This window comes from Accipiter gentilis, chromosome 13, assembly GCF_929443795.1.
Source record: "Accipiter gentilis chromosome 13, bAccGen1.1, whole genome shotgun sequence".
NCBI classification, from domain to species: Eukaryota; Metazoa; Chordata; class Aves; order Accipitriformes; family Accipitridae; genus Astur; species Astur gentilis.
The window spans coordinates 29,608,373-29,629,475 of NC_064892.1; the positions used below are offsets into that span (position 1 = coordinate 29,608,373).

Consider the following 21,103-nt stretch of genomic DNA (forward strand, 5'->3'; position numbering starts at 1 on the left):
CGATAAGGCTGTCCGTAACAGCAGTTAGGCACGGAGCTAACATGAGTTAACCCCACAGCCTGCACAAATGCTCTTATCCTCTGGTAAATGAGAAGCCATTTACAGCCCTAAACCGCAGTACAGTACTTTAAATTATCTCATATTGTGCAACCCTCACATTTCCAGCTAAGCTGTGGCAGGTTGACCCTTGCTGGACGCCAGGTGCCCACCAAAGCCGTTCTATCACTCCCCCCCCCTCCTCAGCTGGACAGGGGAGAGAAAATATAACAAAGGGCTCGTGGGTCGAGATAAGGACAGGAGAGATCACTCACCAATTACTGTCACGGTCAAAACAGACTCAGCTTGGTGAAAATTTACTCAATTTATTATCAATCAACCAGGGTAGGGTAATGAGAAATAAACCCAAATCTCAAAACACCTTCCCTCCCCCCCTCCCTTCTTCCCAGGCACAACTTCACTCCTGGATTCTCTACCTACCCCCCCCCCCAGGCGCAGGGGGACAGGGAATGGGGTTTACGGTCAGTTCATCACAGGTCTCTGCTACTTCATCCCCTTTGGGGGGAGGACTCCTCACACTCTTCACCTGCTCCAGTGTGGGGTCCCTCCCACAGGAGACAGTCCTCCACAAACTTCTCCAATGTGAGTCCTTCCCTCGGGAGACAGTCCTTCACGAACTGCTGCAGTGTGGGTCCCTTCCCCGGGCTGCAGTCCTTCAGGCACAGCCTGCTCCAGCGTGGGTCCCCCCACGGGGTCACAAGTCCTGCCAGAAAACCTGCTCCAGCGTGGGCTCCTCTCTCCACAGATCTGCAGGTCCTGCCAGGAGCCTGCTCCAGCGTGGGCTTCCCACAGGGTCCCAGCCTCCTTCGGGCATCCCCCTGCTCCGGCGTGGGCTCCTCTCTCCCCAGGCTGCAGGTGGAGATCTGCTCCCCCGTGGACTTCCCTGGGATGCAGGGACACAGCCTGCCTCATCAGGGTCTTCCCCACGGGCTGAGGGGAATCTCTGCTCCGGCGCCTGGAGCACCTCCTGCCCTCCTGCTGCACCCACCTGGGGGGCTGCGGGGCTGGTGCTCTCTCCTGTCTCCAGCTGCCGTTTCTGTGTGCCCTGCAACATTTTTTCCTTCTTACATATGTTATCACAGAACTGCTACCACTATCGCAGATTGGCTCGGCCTTGGTCGGCGGCAGGTCCATCTTGGAGCCGGCTGGCATTGGCTCTGTCGGACACAGAGGAAGCTTCCAGCAGCTTCTCACAGAATCCACCCCTGTAACCTCCCCTCCCGCTACCAAAACCTTGCCACACAAACCCAATACATAAATGTAATTTGTAATTTGAAGTCCTAGAAGTAACTAAAAAAAAATATTATTTAGATTAGTTGTTATCCCTCATTCTGAGGCTCCTCCATTGCTCAAAGTCATTTATTGTGGTTTCAGGAAAATCTGTTTAAGCGTTATTTAAACTTTGGAAGCTGAAAGAAGAGATCATTGGGAATTAAAAAAAAAAAAAAAAAAAAAAAGAAAGAAAAAAGGGGAAATGTTTCTTTAAAACAGAGAACAAAGCTTTCAGGTTCTTTTTCCTCTCCTGTTCCTATCTTCTTTTCCACCCACAAATCACTTGCATGATAGTGATATTATTAACCTCTATAGCATCACCAACTGAAAACTGTTTTAGATAACACATTTAAATTCACACTACATCAGAGGAACTGACCCACCCTATTTAATTAGAACCTAACTTGTATACAAATTTTGGGTATCTAGGAAAACAGACATTGTAAATGAAGCATATATTTTACCTGCATAATCAAAAGGGAGACATGCCATTGATAGCTTACAAAGAGAAATCTTACCTAACCTAAGTCACTCTATGGTTGTACTAAATCAGCTAATGAGTTGGCGCAATACTGATGGCAGGAGTGCTTAAATCATTATTTTAGTCCAGATCAGCAGTGAGCTTTCAAATCAAATCTCCCAGTTGTCTCCATTTACTGTGCCTTAGTTTCACAACACAGAGCAGTCTTAAAATACATGAACTAGACTCTTTTTCAATGAAACCAGATCAGGAGATTCACTTCAGGAATACATCTAATGTGCTAGGGAAGAGACACACCAAGAAAAGTGCTTGTCTAACTTGCACAGATTGGATCTCGCTCCTCGTTCCAGAAGCATATCAAAAACAGTCTGCCTAAATCAAACCTGTAGTACTCTTAAGAGACAGAGTAATCTTGGATTTGGGTAAAGATAACATTTTCGGTAATAATGAGATCAAGACTGTTACGTGAGACTTTCTAACTGCATCAGAAACATGTCAGTCAAGTCTGTAATCCACATACTAATTTTTCATCATATAAACCATAACTTCCTTCAAACTACTTGTAAACAATAATTAGGTGGCGTGTGACTGCAACTTGCCTGATCAAGATAAAAAGCACTACCATCTCGGATCTCACGTCGCTGTTTGAGGTCAGTTTCTGTGGTGTCCCTTGATAGTGCGATATATTCAACCTCCCGCTTTGTTAGCTCCTGTGGACAATAGTCTAAAGTTATTACAAAAATAAGACTATAACCCCAGTAAGTGAACTTCAACAATAGGCCTAGTGGTATAATTGTACAAAAGAGCTCTAGGCAGCATCGTAGTGATCTGAAACAACTCCAAACAAAATCTAATATCTCTTATTTTTAAACTGTTTACAGGGTGTTCTGCTTCAAACAAAATGGTTTGAATTTCTGCTCAATAAACTTTTATTTTCCCCAAACCTACTCTAAAACCATAATAACCAGCTATATATTCTTTCCATTGAACATCTGTAACATCCTGTGAGTTAATCTTCTGGTTCTGGACTCTGAAAAACAATCAGCATCTGCAAGTCATGAATAAAAATCAGAAGTTTACCGTAAAAGATCGAAAAGCTTCAACTCTCACTGTTCAGTAACACTTACACTGTGACACAGTTGTGATTATTACCTGCACAGGCTTTGCCAGTACACTGATGAACTATATTGTTCCTATCCTCTCTCCCTTTAATGTCATAAGATGCAGTCTGCATCTTGTAAAATTATAGACTATTTAAAAAAATCAGAACCCTTGGGTTATTGGTTTGTTTATTTTGATTCAGTATGAGATATATAGACAATTTTCTATGTTAAAGGAAAAAAAAGTCCCTCATGTTCCTACTACTTCCATATCTGAGTTTTCATGTGTTCTACTAGGAAACAGATTCATGCTGAAATGCTCTTAGCCTTTACCCTCAATTAAAAGTATGATATATTTAACAGATCTCTCTTAAGAGGCAGCTTTTAACTATAGTTGTATGAAAAAAAACAAGCAAAGATATAAAAACCCATGAAAATTATTTCCTTTCCACTTTTTAAGTGCCTATTGGTTACAATGCCACCAATTCCTTTATGCTGCAGGTAGATACAATTGTATTTCTTATAATGAAAGGAAAAAAACAGAAGGTGAAATACAGGAGAGTTTTATTCAACAATTAGACCTGTTTATGAACACATAGTAGTAGCTTTCAGCAACAGCTGATAAAAGTTTTCCAAGCTTACATAGCTTCATTAAAGGGCCCACAGCATGTATCAGCTCACATGCAAAGACCAGCCTTCACGTAATTTTTTAGCATGGCATTGAAACAGTAAGCTGCAGCCTTTCTAATGTAGCTCAGGTGCATACAAACAGTGATAAAAATAATAAGACACATTCCATGTCTCGTGCCTCGGTATCAGGTGTTTCCCAAGTCCTCTTTTTAGGTTATACCAAACTTGTCACATTTATTTATTTTAAGGAATGCATCAAGCTATCAAGTCGCATATCTAGTTTGCTGAATTAAGAAATCTTTGCTCTCCTTTCCAAAGTTCAAAATCTTACACCTTTCTCCTGTGTGCTTCATGTCTAAGAGCTAGTCTTTGAATTAGTATCTTTTGATTTTTAAAGGAATGGCTGATCTTTGTGACAACTGTTTATACACTTCCATTTGCGATCCTTCTGCCCAACCAGATTACAGATAGAGCTCATGGCAGACAAAGTCCTACCCACATCATCTTTTCAGGCAGACAACCCCTCTTCGTGATCATGTAAGGGCACTGACAATTTAAACGTGAAATTTTGCACTTGGTGCTGCCACGGTTCACGCAGATGGACGTAGGCAAGTCATTCCCACATTCCAAGAGAGGATCATGCACACATCTACTCTTTCTAATCACTCACGGTAACTGTTCTCAAATGTTTCTCAGAACACTCCTCTCCCAAATACTCTCCTTCATTTCTTTTTTTTATCTAATGAAGCAAAACCGATCTGTTGTCTGTAACAGTAGGCAGATATCTTAATCTTCTAACATACATAATGCCTAGAACAAACTGTTTCTCCATTTGTGATAGCATATGGCAACACAGTTTTCCAAATCTTCACACACACACCCCCCGAGTTGAAGCAGAAAAACATGTATTAAAATGTCTGTACTTTCTATTTGTCCATAACAAAAACTGAACTTTGGAAAGCACATTTATGAAAAACTTATTTACGTCCTAAGTAGCTCGCTGTAAGATTTTCTAGGACTACCTTTTACCATTTGGCTAGCAGAAGAATGACTAACTGACATTACTGGCTATGTCTCCAAGAACTTAAACCAACATACTTACCAGATATTGCATGGCAATAGATCGCCGGAGAGGCCCAGGAGGACCAATAAGAAAGACATCTTGGCCAAGAAGATCTTTCTGCATTATCCATCTTAAATGGTAGACTACAGACTGGGCCAAAGAATCTGTCACTTTGAAACACAAAGATAAGAACATGTTATTTAATTTTGAAAAGTGTTAGATACCTGGCCATTCACGCATTTTTTTGTTCTTATCTCCAAAACAAAGGCACAAAGATGTGCTGCCCTAAAGCCAGATAGCTGAAAAGCAGGGAATTCCACACGCAGTTTATATTAGATTACTTAATTTACATATAAGTTTATATACCTGTCTTACCCATTGCCTTTTTCTCTGCCCAAATTCATCCTTCAAAAAAAACCCCGACAAAAAACAGAAAAAAAAAGTTGATTCTCAATTCACATTAAACTGATCAATGCAAAGACTGTTTTTTATTACCCAATGTTGAGTGGGTTTCTCAGCATCAGTTAATATAATATAGATACATTATTGATAATTTGGAAAATATTTATCCAGCCTATATCCTGATGCTTCTGTGCATCATGAACTTCAAAAAAAAAAAATATACTGTGCTTGCACACGACTAAGATTAATGTCCAGGGACATATGTAATTTGTTATTTTCTTAAAAGACAACTGCATTCCTGTTTACATTTTAACACAATAAAACACAGAATTAAATTACCAAGGAAATGCAAACCTTGCAATATCACTACATCAATACCACGCAGCTTCCAAAAGCGTAATAAAAAACAACTCAAAGCAGATCCACTTATTTCTATTAAGAATACCATACCCTTATTATTTTAAAAAGCAATAACTTAATTATAATTAAACTAAAACCTTTATCACACATATGGAAATGCTGGCAGCACTGGAAAGCACCGTGTAGAAAGAGCACACTGAAGGAGGGGCACCATTCCCACTGCTGTACATCGCTTTATGCCCAGAATACTCCTTTACATACCCCCCAGCAAAGCAAGGCTCTTTCTCAGGCACAAGCAAAAAGCGCTAGTGCAGGAGGAGAAGGAGAACACAAGCAAGCCAGGAGGAAGATTTATGTATGCATGTATGTATATGGTTGCTTTCAGAACAATCTGACAAGACCGATGATGAGGTCTGAGGCTGGACCCTCAAGGGTGGTATCTGGGATGCTGAAGTACAGCAAAAGAGGAGCAAGAGGCGATGGAATCTTCAAATTAATACTTGGTTATTTACCTTTGTTCAGTGTGATTCCTGGTTGTAATTAGAAGCCAAAATTTGAAAAAAACAAGCCTCGGTTCTACATCAGCTTTCCTGAGACAGCGGAGGCAGTACGCGCGGGGCAGAGTTAAGGATGGCAAGCAATAGTGCCTCTCAGTTCTGAGGGCTTTCAGCTCACTGTTGAATCTTTGTATACCAGAATTAAAATTAATTTTTGTAAGATCAAGGAAACAGTATTAAATGACTGTATGAGATTCAAGGAAGATTTTTCAAGCATAAAGGTGGCTAAGGAAAATTTTATCAAAAATTTTAACTTAATGTTTTGGTCTGGCACTCAGGAAAACAAACCATTTGAAATCTTCTTCTGCTTCCAGAGAAATCTACTGTATCCTTACCACCAATATGAACAGGAATAGCATACACACATAGGTGGGCAATCTATGCATTAGGATTATCAGATTAATTGTAAATAAACATTTCAGGTTTGCTTTTCTGTTTTGGTTTGTTTTCTAAACAACTGTCATTAGCATACCCAGGATTAGTTTTCGTATATGGTATGGTAAGATCATATGAATGTAAAAATATTTTCTTCTTCTTCGCTGCAATACTGTTCTCCAAAAGCAATGCACATCACACGTACCACACACAACAAGCTGAATGCAAATAAATTCCTCGCAGAGAATAACATGTTCCTTTCTATGAGATTTTCAAGAAAATTAAGGAAGTTCCTATTACACATACTCTTTGGGAAATACAGAGTAATACATCATACCAGAAGAACTGCTTTGTCCAAACTTTGCTACTGGACAGGTATGGTAATTTGAAAGCACCACACAAATAAAAAGTGTTATATTAAAGGTACTATTAAAATTGCAAGCCAGAGATCTCACTGAGAGGCACAAGGCACATTCATTATTACTTCTACCTGCTGTATGAACTTGCCAATGTGTCTGTAGTGTATTTTTATAATAACTTCCCCCCCCAAAAAAGTTACTTTACTTAAAGTGGACAAATAAGCTTGGAAATCTTTCTGAAACACTGAATTCTTTCATGTCAGAAGTCATGCATTAGAAGCATGGCAAAAACAGCTTTGACACAGCATGACTAACAAATGCCTCTGGTGTAATTCACATTAATATGTGTAGCTATCTTTTTTATTTTTAGGATGGTCTCAGGAAAAAACTTGGGTCAGACTTAAAAGCGGTGCCATAAATAGAAACAGGATTTAAGAACATTCGGCAGCATCTGCAAGACAAACTGTCATGTAAAAGAGAATATGAGTGTACAGCATTCAAAAAATCTAAAATCTTAGGAATGAGTTCCCCCTGCAAACCTTAAGGAATTAAAGGGCCTATATTCTTGTCACTGTGTTTAAACAATCCAAATTTACTCTGAAATATTAATATGAAAAATGCGACTTTTTAAAAAGTCTCCTATAATTTCCTAACTTTGCTTTTTTTTTGAGAAAACACAAAAGATAACCCCTTATTGATGCATTTCCTAGAAAATGGTTTCATCGCTTCACCATTCACATCATTCTCCTAACATACAAACAGATTACAGCTGGATCAATTATAATACATGTTTTCAGTCACAAAGTCAGCACACTGACCATCTGCAAACTCACTGAAAGGAAGCCTGTTACAAATAATGCCAACAATTCAAAGCAAGCATTCCCTAAGGTGAACTGTCATGACAGCAGCTTCCACTTGTCAGTTCCTTCTATTCTAACTTATAATATCGGTACATCGCTCCAGATATTAAACCTACTTCAGTTTCCCAGTTACATCCTTCTAAAATCAGAAGAATATAAAATGTTCTTTGTACATGCAGTCTATGCTGCATAAACTGTTTCCAAAGCACAGTATGCTTTTCAAAAGCAACTTCAGATGCACATACACAGTATGTTGTATATTATTTCTATATATTTAGACTACTGGTACTATGGTATCTGCGTTGCAAAGCTTTTTTTTTTTCTCTAACATGACTTGAAAAAATTCCTCCCTGTTCCAGTACCGTGTATTAACTTTACTACAAGCACCATATAATCATTTTCTATGACATTTAGAAGACGGGGAAAATTAGCTGAAAAAAGCATCAGCATATATATTACAGCAATTTTTATTAATTATCCCATGAGTCAGATAGCATCTAACGCAAACTGGGTTTGCACAATCTGTTTAGTGGCACTCTGCTGATTTGCAGTAGTTGAGTAGCTGGCCCTATACTCTTAATCTGCAGGATGGTGCGTAGGAAGCCTCTGCAGTGTATTCTCAAAGACACCATCTGGCACATGCAGGAGTGTAGTCGGTGCTACAATTTGCTATTCCTGTGTATCAAGGATGGCCAGTAAAAGAAATTGCATTCTATTGCTTTGTAATACGTGGTAAGTAGGACAATACCTAGCAGAATCTGCACAAACATTTTGTAAAGTGAGCAGTTGAAGCTGAATGGAGAAATCCCCAAATAAGAAAAGAAAAAAATGTTGTAGATAGATTTTTGAAGCAAATGCAGCAGCTGCTCTTGTTTGATCCACAAATCAGCTTTTGATAAAACCAAGACCGAAATGGCTATGCTAGCTTCGGAAATTTTCCAGTTCACTCATACTTGAATTCTTGGCACATGCTACGCTCGCTGAAGCCGTAAGATTCACTAGAGATAGCAGACAGTATCTGCTGGCAAGTCCTTGTGTCCCTCCTACAGAAGAAATCCCATAAATGAAGGAGACACCTACCTCTTCCCACTGTTCAGAGACAGTTAAATGAACTGATTCCCAAGAATATCTATTCCAGATGTGGTACAAAATACATTAGAGCTCGTGTCCCTGTATGACTCCAGTGTGGTCAATCACATAATAACCAATAGGCACTTAGAAAAGATCAATAAGTATAATTTTCAACAGAATAAAAGAAGACCTCTGCATGCCCTGAACCTTTGCTACAGTGCATGTTCAGGGTCTGAGACCGGCTCCTTTTATCAGGAAAGGCAAAAGTTCACGAGGGGAAAAAGATCTCCCTCTTGTCCGATTACCGAGGGGGTCCTTTCCACAGCAGTTTGCAGTACATCCAGCACAGGGACGGCTGCCGTAACATACGTTTTGAGGAAGAAGGGGACAAGGAGGGAGGCCTTTGCCTAAAAACATAAACACATTTCAAAAAAGGAAAATGTTACAAAACAGCCCTGAGCTCGCTGAGGCTTATTTCACAGCTTGTTCAGGCTGCGGGACAATGAAGGAAGAGTGTGAGCTGCCCAGGGACACAGTGGAGGAGGCAGCATGGCCAAGGCGAAGAGGGAGGCACTCCTATGCGCCCTGCTTTCAGCTGCTTTCATTCAGCCCTTTGCAAGTGCAACACTGCTGCTCTTCCAATTTTATGGTGATGCGCAGAGCCCAAAGAGTTTTCAAAGTCTCATAACGTGGTTACATCATAGACAGTTTTCACTGGAATAACTATTTTTTCCCATAAATTTTTCACGGAGACAGTCTTCATTCCAAACATTTTTGCTCTTGCGGTGGTAAGGAAACAAGTTGCAAGTCTTTGCAGGGGCTTAGAAAGGGGAAAGTTACTTCAACTCATTTATCGTTAATTCCTCCGAGTCGATTGCTTCACAAGAAGTTCCAAAATCTACATAGGTAAATCATGTTTCTCCATGTGAGTATAAATGAAAAGAGAATATAAAGGAATCACGTAAAACCAAATAGCTTTCTGGAAGGAACCCTGAATGGGAATCAGAAGACTAAGTTTCTCTTAGCGACATATAAACATGGAATAAATGAAACTATTCTTAGCTGGATGTACAACTCGCAGGGGAAATACATGGCCAGAGCAGTTTATGTGTAGCTCAGACTCCAACTGGAGGGAAATACGGTATCTGCTTTTGAGCGCAACAGCTCAGTCCAGCACCAAAAAGTTTGAGAGATTCTAGAAAAGAGCAAGAAGAATTATCAAAAGAAACTGGAACTCAGTCTAAAAAATGAATGACTGGAAATCATAACAACTGTTTTCCATTATGCAAGACAGAATCACAGTGAAGAAAAAAGTTATCTGTACAGCATGGTTATGCTAGACAGAACGAGTCCCAGGGAACTAAAAAAAAGTCCAAAAACATCCAAATGAAGCATCAGAAAAAGCTTTTTTTTCACAAAAGAATGGTTAATTACTGGAGTAAAGTGTGCAGAGAGGTTCTGGAATCTACGTCACCAGCAGATTTTAAGAACAAGGAGGACAAAGACCTCTCAGGAGCAGTTCGGATTCAGCTGACCCTGCTTTGCGACACAAGGAACACTGCAGACAACTCCCTGAGCTCCACTCAGACCTCCGCTGTAGGTTTCCATGTCCCGGGGTCTCCCTGCGCCTCGCTCTCGGTATAGGCAAAACGGGGATAATGGTGTAAAATGTTCAGAGCTCTGCTGACAAAAACCCCACTATTTCAGATTTTGGATTAGGTGGTAAGAGCCAAGTAGCAGATCAGTTGCAAGCCTACATGAAAACTCAAACTGCTAAAATAATCACCATTTCTGACAACAGACATCTTTCCTTAGGCTAGGAAAGAAAAAATGTAATGACAAAAGTGTTTGTTAGCACAAAATTACAGTCATGCTGCAATACAACCTGTCTCTGTAACGTGTTGCACTCTGACACTCCAATTTAAAGTTAACAGAAAGAAGAATGAACATACGTTCCAGCACAGATCTGAACTTACTTTGAGCGATAACTGAACACGCACGCTTGTCCCTGCTTCTGCACGTGGTGCATACTATTTTGGGAGAAGGACAGAGACGTGTCTTACTGTTAAGGCAATTGCGGACCTTTCAGGTGAAGAACAACAGCAACTGTTGGCACCACTGAGCCTACTACAGAGAAATAACCCCAATTTCCTCAACATTAAAACAACTCCCTTTCAGGCACAGAAATCCATTTAGCGCTACTTTTTTTGTATTTCATTGTTACAGGCACAAACCTTCTGCTTAAATTCCTCAGAATAATTGGTCTTCCATATATCTCAACTGACAAAACTAACAGGATTTATCACTTAACCCCTTGTATACATGCACGTCACTTTTGATTACACACTGGGGAGGGTGCTCAGACTCAGGAGACCTGGCACAAAACCACACATGGTTTGAAATTAATCTTCCACAGTTCAATGCACTTGCATGTAACATGACTACAAGCCAAACCCCCAAATGCACTTGCACCTTCAGAGAGCAGCAAAGCCGACATGCTATTGCAAAAGAACATCCCTTTTCCTGACTTAACGAGGATTTGCCATCATTGAACAAAGTGTCCTGGAAGAGCTATGTTAGGAATTGTTTTGCCAAGATTACTAAATACATGAAATATCAGGTACATCGTCATTTTCATAAAATTTCCAGAAACCACTAACAAAAGCAGTGCACTGACGTGAACTCAACATAAAAATAAAATAAAATAAAAAAAATCATGTGCGTTCTCACAATTCCATTTTAGATCTAAAATATCATGGAAAGCCATACAAAGTTTCTCCAAAGTATAATTAAAGAAACAATCGTGCTTTTCAGGTGTGGTGATGTTTTTAAAATGTAGGTTTTATTTTTACTGATAAAAGAACAAGCAGTACAAAAATAAGTGCCCTCTTTCTAGAATGTGCCAGACACAGTTATGACAGAAATCCCATTAACAAAATTCCCTTGTGTATGACTCATTTTTACTTGTCACTTATAAAAAGAAAAATAAGAACAATTCAGATTTTATGTACCTTTAATTATCATCTTCCGAGAAAAAGCCATTTGCCAACAACAGCAAAACAAATTAATATTTTACATTAACACACAAAATGGAGTACTTCATACAGAACTTGCTAGGTACCTAGCATAAAACCTGAAAAGCAAAGACATGAAAACATAAGGTAACCAGCAGTACCCATCCTATCTATTTCTGCAAAAGGTAACAAGGTTCAATAAAGGAGTTAAAAATCAGTTTAATCTGTTAACACAAAGAATGAAATATTTTGGTATCAATTATGTGACATAATGACAAATTTAAAGTTTTGTAGGTACTTAATACATTTACATTCCATGATGCAATTTTTTTCAGATTTTAAAGGCTATTTTTAAGCCTGGAATAACAATGCTGAGTTTAGAATAAGTTGTAACATCCCTAAAATTTGCTGTAAATTATAGATAGGCACTTTCAACATTGCTGCATTTTAACATGGCTTTTATCTGGCAGAATAAAAAAAAGCAGAAACAGTCTATTCTACACAAACGATGAGCTAGAAAACAGTATCATATGCAGTACTAGTAAATGAACTGTAACTGCTTCAACTCCCTCCTCTTAGTTTTTACTCCACTGCAAACATTACAATGTCTGAGACCTTTTCAGGGATATTTCCCACTTAAGTGGATGACCAAATTATTTTGGTAAAATCAGGTAAATATCTTGGTCATTTAAATGTAATATTATTTACTACAATAAAATTTCAAAATATGTAATATTTCAGTTTATAGATGAGTATAAATATGCAATTACGTTCATCTATTTCACACCAAGAGATCTTGTATCTACAGCAGTCATTCACGCAGCAAAACAAAAAGTACTCTTAAAACAAGAAAAAATATCTTAAGTAATGCACATACTCTCTAAATGCCTTACAAAGAGGAGATAATTGACATGAAGCCAATACAATCTACTTAATTTCACTAAAGGAATATATCTCTGTTCTCCACAGTAACTTAACCATAGTACTTAAGCACTAAGTGATAAAAAGATTTCCTCAATCTAAATATACAAAGAAATTGTACTGAAGTATTTGAAATGGGTTTTCTGCTATTAAATACATTAATATGCTACCCTACTTAATTTTAACTAATTTAATATTTAGATTTAAAAGCAAAATGTTGTACCTTATGTAATCCTATTGTAAGTACATGAATACTGATGCACAGTATCCCAAGCATGACAGAGGCTCCTTTCAGTCATGATTATTGAAAAAAAAAAGAAAAAAGAGAGAGATACAACTAATAATACACTTAATATGTGCTAATAAATTTCACTTTTAGTTGCAGTATCAGATTTTAGCTAGGATCCCATCATTCTGCACACTTCCATGTTTAATAACGTTTTGCTACCAGATTCGTTTTCAACCACTTTTTTCTTCCTATAATTGTTAACTAGAAAAATCTCTGATTCTACCAAATGTTTTCATAATTCTCTTACTTTCCAAAATTAACACATTTGGTACAGTACAGAAAACCAAAAAGCAAAACAGTCTACAAGAAACGTAAAGAAGTGAAGCAGATCACATTAGTCGTTGACAGAGACAACTGATGTCCTTGCTTCATGACAAAAATGAGAAAATAGGCATACAAAATAAATGATGAAAAGCAAACATCTATCATTTTAGAAGCTATAAAAAGTAATAATGCAGAGCAGCATTTCTCAACTGTTTGGCCGCATTCCCAGAGAACTCATGAAGTGTGGGAATTGTCATTACAGTCCAAAACAGAAACCGTTTCCTCATGGGCTACCCCGTAACAGCAAGGGCTGACAGATGGCACTGGGTATCTTTGGTACCTTAGATCACCTGGTGTGATCTAAGATCACCTGAAAAGCGTCACGGTGTGATGCCTACGGGGGTGTAGGATCCAGATGCAGGTCAGCGATCTGGCCTACCAGACTACTCGCAGACTTGACTCTAGTCAAGGACTGAAAGCAAACAAAATCTTCCTCTCTCTATTGCTGCTCTCTGAGCGACCTGATCCAGTTGAAGATGTCTCTGCTCATTGCAGGGGGAGTTGGACTAGATGACCTTTAAAAGTTCCTTCCAACCCAAACCATTCTATGATTCTATATTCCTGCTACACCTCTCAAAGGACAAACATTTCAGAAGAATTGCACGTCAGAGTAGAGTTAAGAAACAGTAATCTAAACATGTCAATAGTAATACAGGTCTGCTATCCCACAGTTACTACAAAGTCAGGAATCACAGAAAAGCTTGGAAGGGACCCCTGGATGTCATCTCGTCCAACTCTTCTGCTCAAGCAGGGCCACCTAAAGCCTGTCTGATGACCTGAAGTACTATTGCCTAAGAACACAACAATATAAACCACACAGCAGCTCCTGCCCTTTCTGATACCGTACCAGTAGCGCTCCCTGTACACCTGCAACGTCCCTCTTGCCCTCGGTATCTCTCTCCCAGCAGTTACCTGCCATCCTGCCAGCTGTGTAGTGGCAAGTCTACTGTTGATATTATCAATGCCATCCTTCTAAAAGAATAAACAAAAATAAAAAAACTCAGCACCCCAGCAGTTTTCTTTCTTGGTATCTGCTTCAAAATGTCATGGAATGAATTTAGACATGTTGGAAATCAAATTCACTTGAAGTGAATTACAGTTTCCAGCTGTAGAACCTTGCAAACCTTGCAAGCCCAGCAATGACAGTCACTGGGCGTTCTCAATGCTTGGCCCTGTCTAAGAGTAGTGTAAGACTTATATATCCCTTTAGAATGCCACATGTGCTTGGTTTTGGTCTGAAAATTTATCTGGGTGGAAAAATCGGGGGAGGGGGGGAGTGGTTGCATGTAATTTAAATTCAGACATCCAGAAGCCTACATGTGAAAGTGCTGAACAAATGGCAACTCATCATTTTGGATCCTCAGGAAATAGTTGGCCTGTACTGCCCTAGGAAATGCCACAATGAAAACATGATTCACTTGCTGATCCACAGTACAGAAGGAAAAGCTCAAGAAGCATGTATTCTCAACAAAAAGGAAATGTGGATGGCTGCAAATATGTGGCATTTTTAATGAGGTATCAAAACATAATGTGAATTAATTGTAAGTATATGTATGCCCATTGTTAATGTGCATAATTGGCTGTGTCTTTTGTAAGTATCTGATAGCATTTTTTATCACTATGCAATTGACTTCTCATTAACTTGATGGATTGCAAAGATCTGTATGTTTGCTGACGATAATAACGTGACAATCTGGGAATACTAAATATCACAGTAGAAAAACACCATACATCTGCCATACAGCCGAAAACTCCTAGGACATATAATCTCACTGCAACTGAATGATAATTTTAAACTGCTACGGTTTTATAAGCAAACCATTTGAGATTACTATATTATTTTCAGAAGTAATTGCTGGATGAGACCCCTTTTGAACAAAATATTTAAACAATCACAGATGACCCTTTTACTGTACCACTGACCAATGGGACAAGTTAATTCAGAGTTAAGGGTTTCCTATATAACCAGCTGAACCAGAGATACAGTAGAGAACTCAGCAAAGATAGCCCTCCCTAAATTGCATGCTTTTTCAAAACATATTTCTTAGATAATTTCAGTAAAGTCAGTGGGGTGACTTGAGTGAGTAGAAGTTTTTTGAATAAAGCCTTTCGAAAGGAAAGCAGATTCTTACTGTACTTCTGTGGAACAAGTTCTGGGTTCTTCGGTGTTTTGAGTTTAAAAGACACATCTCCAATAGTGACAGTATCACCTAAAAAAGATAAAAGAAGTGGTTTAGTTCCCAGATACTTTTAAAGCATTTAATGTCTTTACATTAAAGTTTATATCATAGGCCTGCTGTGGTAAGTCTGGCTGTGTGTTCAAAGCAGCCTGTACTGTGTTTGAGAACTATTAGTTTACTAATTAGGCTCTGCTGCTTTTCAATAGATCAGGTACCAGGACAATTTACATTTAATTAATATTCCTTGACTTTTTTCTTTTGTTGTTGTTGTTATAACCATACCTCACTTCATTGGGAGCTCTGGAATACAAGCTCACCGTAGAACCCCATTCCAGCTACCATCATTGATTTATCAAAATTAAATCTTTAGCCTGTTTGTCTGCAGAACTAGCAGTGAGAAACTCTTGTAGGGGTGATGATTTTCCTGAGTTTTCAAGCAGTCTGAAACAGTATCTGTCGGAGGCACAAAACAACATATTCACATCAGTGGGCCCTTCCTGCACCCTCTGACTCTATGGCTGCAGAACCAGCCACCTTTCCAAGGTTTGAGAGGTCTCAAGCATTTCTTGCTCTGGATTTCACCAAAACTAAAGCACCTGGCCATTTTATTTACTGATCTCTTACTAGGACCCGCTTGTCTTATCTGTCTTTCTGCAACCACAGGCTTGAATTAAATTGCAGGGCATGCCCTGTGTACTTTCTCGTGGAAATCAGAGGTAAAATCTACTTCACAGCCAGGAAATGGGCGAGCACCAAGGCAGTGGTGGTCACACAGAAAAACAGCACAACACCCAAAATTCGTGAAGCGAAACAAAATGAACTGCAGACTGGTAATGAACTCAAAAGTTTATTTTTTTCAAGAGACCATCTGGGCCATACAAATGAGTTCAAAAGTATTAAGACCATGAAACTAAGATGACTAGTAAAATGATGGTTTTTCCATTATTGTTGCTGAAGATAACGCCACCTTTGCTGCCCAACAGGCACTGTAGTGCGTGCATGAGGACGGAGAGTATTACTGGAGGAAGACTGCTGCACAGGGCTGCAAGTTGTGCCACAGCACTTTGATTACACTACCTTTGCATGAATCGAGGCCAAGTTTTGAAACTGTTTCTTGTGCTTTTCTCAGAAATGAGATGCAGAAAGTACGTAGCCCACAAATGAGATCCAACTCTAAAAATCCCTCTGTAGATCTGCACCTTGTCCTGCTCCATCCAAGAGGACCCAGTCTGCAGTTGCCTAATCTCCAGCACTGTGTAAGGAGTCAAAGAGTTCAGAAGACCAATGCTGGAACCAGAGAGGGAGATGCTGAAGAGGAAGCTTGTCCAATTTAACAGGGGCAACTAAAACTCCTCCCATACATACAGCAGCTCTCCTTCCAGTCAGCAGTGACTCTAGTTTTGCACTCATCGCACAGGAATGAGAATCCCCAGGTTCTGACATGACTCACACAATCCATGGGAGAGGTTACACATTTAGCACTAGCTTTATAGCAGCCAGAGGAGAATCACCTACAGCAACAAACAGGAAGCAGTGAAGAAAGGATTATAGCTGATTTCCTCCCAAATTTAAGGGATTAACAACAATGCCAAGACTGGGATTCACAGCCTGACATACATGCCTGCACATGAGTCTTTATGTTGCTCCTGAAGTCCAAATAATCAGCCTCTCATTTTTTCCTTAAAATATTGGCAGAAGACGGTAAGCTGGTGGTAGTTCCCACATTTTATGCAACAATGCAGTGTTTCAATGGCTTGCCAGAAAGTGGGAGACAGGCAACAGCAGTACTGCCAAATAAAAGGTGGCCAAGGGTTCATTCTTGGTCCTGAGGACAAGCAGCACCAAGCAGTTCCCCGTCCTCCCTGCTAAAGCTAAGCACCCTTCTCTGGCAGCTAAGAAGTGGAATGGTCCCAAACAGAGCTGGGGCTAAACTAACAATAGGCAGCAGTCTAGGGCTTTAGCTCATTTCCTGGCCCTCGCTGAATTTGCAGTTCAAATGCACCTAAGAATACTGTGCTCTCTTCAGCCTGAAGCATTCAAACTCACTCCAAATGAAAGTCCCATGATAGCTTACGGGCCTGGTCCCCATTTTGTGAACATTTATATATCTTAAGTTTAAGTCACTGGACAACAGACACATCCACTGCAGGGAGTAAAATCTAGGCTTTGGCTCTCCCAGGACTTTGCCTACTTCTCTAACTTTTAAAGTAAGAGAAACTATTTTACCGCCTAAGCATCATCTCCCTTTCCCTTTCTTCTGCTGCAGCTCCAGTCACTCTCACTGGGGAACAGCTAGAGGATTGACCAAGATGCATCCAAGTTGATGAAAACATCCTAGGAGCCCACTGCTTCCTGCAACAGTTGACACCTCTCTCATTAGCTCAGCTAGGAAGAATTTTAACAGTCTAAAAAGAGCAGGTTGCCTGATATATCCTTCGGAAACTAGTGCCAGTTTTCTCACCATTCCCCAGCCAACATGCAATGAGACAAGAGTATACGACTAACTAGCTCCCAGCTTAAATCATCTCAGCTCAAGTTGTAAATACTCTTGCATGCATACACAGTCTTCTGAAACACAGTAGGGACCAAGATGCCGAAACAACAAGGTGTCAGACTTTTTTGATACATTGGAATGGTGGCATCATCTACAGGAGAGAATTTTAAGTACCTAGTTTATTGGCACAGTACTGAAAAGCCTTAGTTGATTTCCTGTACTGCCAAAAAAAACCAAACCAAAAAACCAACCCCACAACTGAGTTTGGTCTAAGTGAAAAATGGAAAATGCATCTCTTCTGGTATTTTTGTCAGTCCATAACATGCTAACCCTTGATCAACACGTCTAATCATGCCCAAAAATTCCACAAATATTCCAGCCATCAGCGGACCCTACAAACTTTCATGAAAAATGTGCTGGGAGGGAACTATATGCAAGATGTGGAGAGAGCTGAGCACACAAAACCCCTAGCATACAGTCAGGGCATGCGGCTTTTAACAGGTTTGTTGCTGCCTGGAGACAAATGTTGCCTCCAGCTTGCATCTGTCCAAAAAGCAAAAATATTAGCAGTGTTTAATAGAACTTTAAGCAACAATAAACCAAGACAGCAGAGTCTATTTTTCTAGCTAAATGAGCACAGGGGGGATTAGCCCACTAATCTTATCACACACTTCCACCTGGGCTATCTTTTCTTGTCTCATTTGTTTCTTCTGTACTTGTTTAAAATCTCATGTTTGGTTACTCCATTTCCACTGCATTTCCAAACTCTTTGAACAGAGTCATCCAGGACAGGCTCTTTCCAATGTTTCACCAGCTGGCAAGTAACTGACAACAGCCTGCTTGGTAATATGGTGGTGTTATATCAGCAAGACTCAAAATTTGAGAACATGTATCCCAAATTACTTGACTCCACTCAGAAGCTACTACCACACTATTGTGGACGAAAGCTAAACACACAGGGTTTTGTGATGGAGACTTTGTAGCCTGTATCAGGGGTGCTTAGGCAAGCAGTGAAGAAGTGCCCCTGGTTTCTCATCTCCCACACAGAAAACAGTAATCTTAGGTACGATAGTCTTTGGGGGAAACAGTGGGATACAGGCCGTGCCTGATGTACACAGAGATGGCTGCTGAAATAAAAGAAATAAGCCAGAATCCAAAAGGTAAAGGGGACATCTGATTCAGGGGGCGGACAACATACAAAGCAGGTTGTTTAAGAGCCCATGCAATACGGGTCAGAAATTGGCAGCACATAAGGATCGTGACCCAGTAACGGGACCCTGAAGAGACTCTCTGAAACAGGGAGATATGAAACCAGCCTCAACACATGCAACGAGCTCTTTCTACTGCATCTGGAATAGACAGGTGTGAATTGCACCTCTGGCAAAATGGCAATTTGCACATGCACACACAGCTCGTCAGTAACTGCAATGCACTGAACCTGATAAGCTCTCTCCTTTAGACACAAAACAATATTAATGCCTACATCTGCTTTTTACAATAACTGACAAGGGCTCTTCAGGTGAGCAGGCCTATTTCTTCCACTCAGTCCACTGAAGGCTACTGAATAGAAAGGCACCACCTCCAGCTCTAAGCCCCCGAGCTGCAGAGGAGGCAGACGGAGACAGGGAAAGCACTTTGGCAGGGCACCCCTGCACGAATACCCTATGCTTTTATTCTGCCCCAGCACCACCTACTCACCGTTTCCCAACACGGAATAGTAGGACTTCATGGACCTTTGTTCTGACCCACGGTGGATGCTTCATGTTATAATCTCAGTAACAAGGCTTCTTGAAGATGCAGCTTTACTGTGTGCTCGGTACCTTTGACTGGTCTTCTATTTAAAAGCTAGTATCACACCAACTATCCCTCTTCTCCTCTCCCCCTCCCTAGAAATGACTATTCCCTAATCTTAATATTTTTTCCTATGTGTTGAGAAGAAAAAGCCACTGCTGTTTAAATTATTTACAGCAATGCTGGTCATATCTGAAGATAAACAGATTGCATCTCAACTACAATTTAAGAACTTAAGAAGCAGAAAAAAGTTTTTTCTACTTGCCATTTTTCTGGTGAAATAACACATTAAGAAAAGAGAAGGAAATTAATAAATTTTAAATGGCTATTTTTAAGTAAAGAAATCCTACAGAGAAAGAAAGCACCCTGCACAGATCTATACATGTGTTTAGTTTTTTGAATGCACAACAGAAACAGTTCCAATCTCGTGTAAATCTTTGTATTATCAGGGTTTTTATAAGATGCTACAATGAAGCTTCAGGAACATTGAGCCTTTAGGTGGCTGAAATTATTGCCTTTTGGCCTCTTTAGTCCTGAATATGTGTGAGATTAACACACTTCAACAGTCGTATTGGTATATTACACATTCACTTGTACACAGACTATCCATCTGGTCTCAAAAGCCAGTAACAGCAAGAGCATATTAAAACTGTGAAGGTGCTAAGCTCTGCTAATATTAATTTCTGTGTGATAAGATCACACCTGCCAGAGGAAAGTACAAAATCTATATTATATTCAGATGTATATTTCCACGTCTTAATTTCATTCTAATGTGGAGGAAAGGAGGAAAAGGAAAAAAAAAAAAAAAAAAAGAAAAAAAGCTTTTAACTGGTATTTATCCACCAGATTTCCATAAGGGCACAAAAAAGCGTCAGCCCTCATCCTTGAAGAGCCAACTTATTTTGAAGAAACAGAAGTGACATTTTCCAGGATTTATTTTTTCTTTTTCAACTTTTCTGAATACATTATTCAGAATAAAAAGAAAAAAAGCAGCCCTATCTACACAACTTGTATCTCTCATTTCATACGAGCTCTTAATGGCCATCTTCACGGCTGCCAGCATTACACACAGTCATTGGGTAACACTGTAAGCTATTATGCATCTTATATTGGTACTGGCAGCCTCCCAAACACCTGAGTATGAGGGACAGAAACCTCTTCCCCACACTCACTAGTTTTGCTCCTTGACCACCACAGCGTTCACATGCAGATGAGGTGAAGCTCAGCTGCTGCCAACAGGACACTGCAGACTGACAGGTGCTGCTGACTGAAATAGCTGGATGTTTACACAACAAAAACCATCTCCTATCTAAGCAAAAAAAATCCACTGCACTTGAGCCACCCTTTTTTTACGAGCAAAAGAAAGTAAGTCTTTCCCTCTAAGAAACCAAAATAATTACTTCAGACATAAAATGTGTGTATTACTCGATTTCTACTCAACATTATTGTTAGACATTCTATTTTTTTTAATTTTCAGTTCTGAAACTAATGCTTGATTTTTCA

General features: G+C 39.7%; 1 protein-coding gene across 1 annotated transcript in view; it reads right to left on the reverse strand.

The window, feature by feature from the left end:
* Positions 1 to 21,103, reverse strand: part of VWA8 (von Willebrand factor A domain containing 8) — a 189,371-nt gene that overhangs the window by 162,319 nt on the left and 5,949 nt on the right. Inside the window, exons 2-4 of the mRNA XM_049815763.1 lie at positions 15,268 to 15,345; positions 4,643 to 4,773; positions 2,410 to 2,520 (exon numbers count right to left, since the gene is read on the reverse strand). Of these exons, the coding sequence (XP_049671720.1) occupies positions 2,410 to 2,520; positions 4,643 to 4,773; positions 15,268 to 15,345 (320 nt within the window). The remainder of the gene's footprint in view (positions 1 to 2,409; positions 2,521 to 4,642; positions 4,774 to 15,267; positions 15,346 to 21,103) is intronic.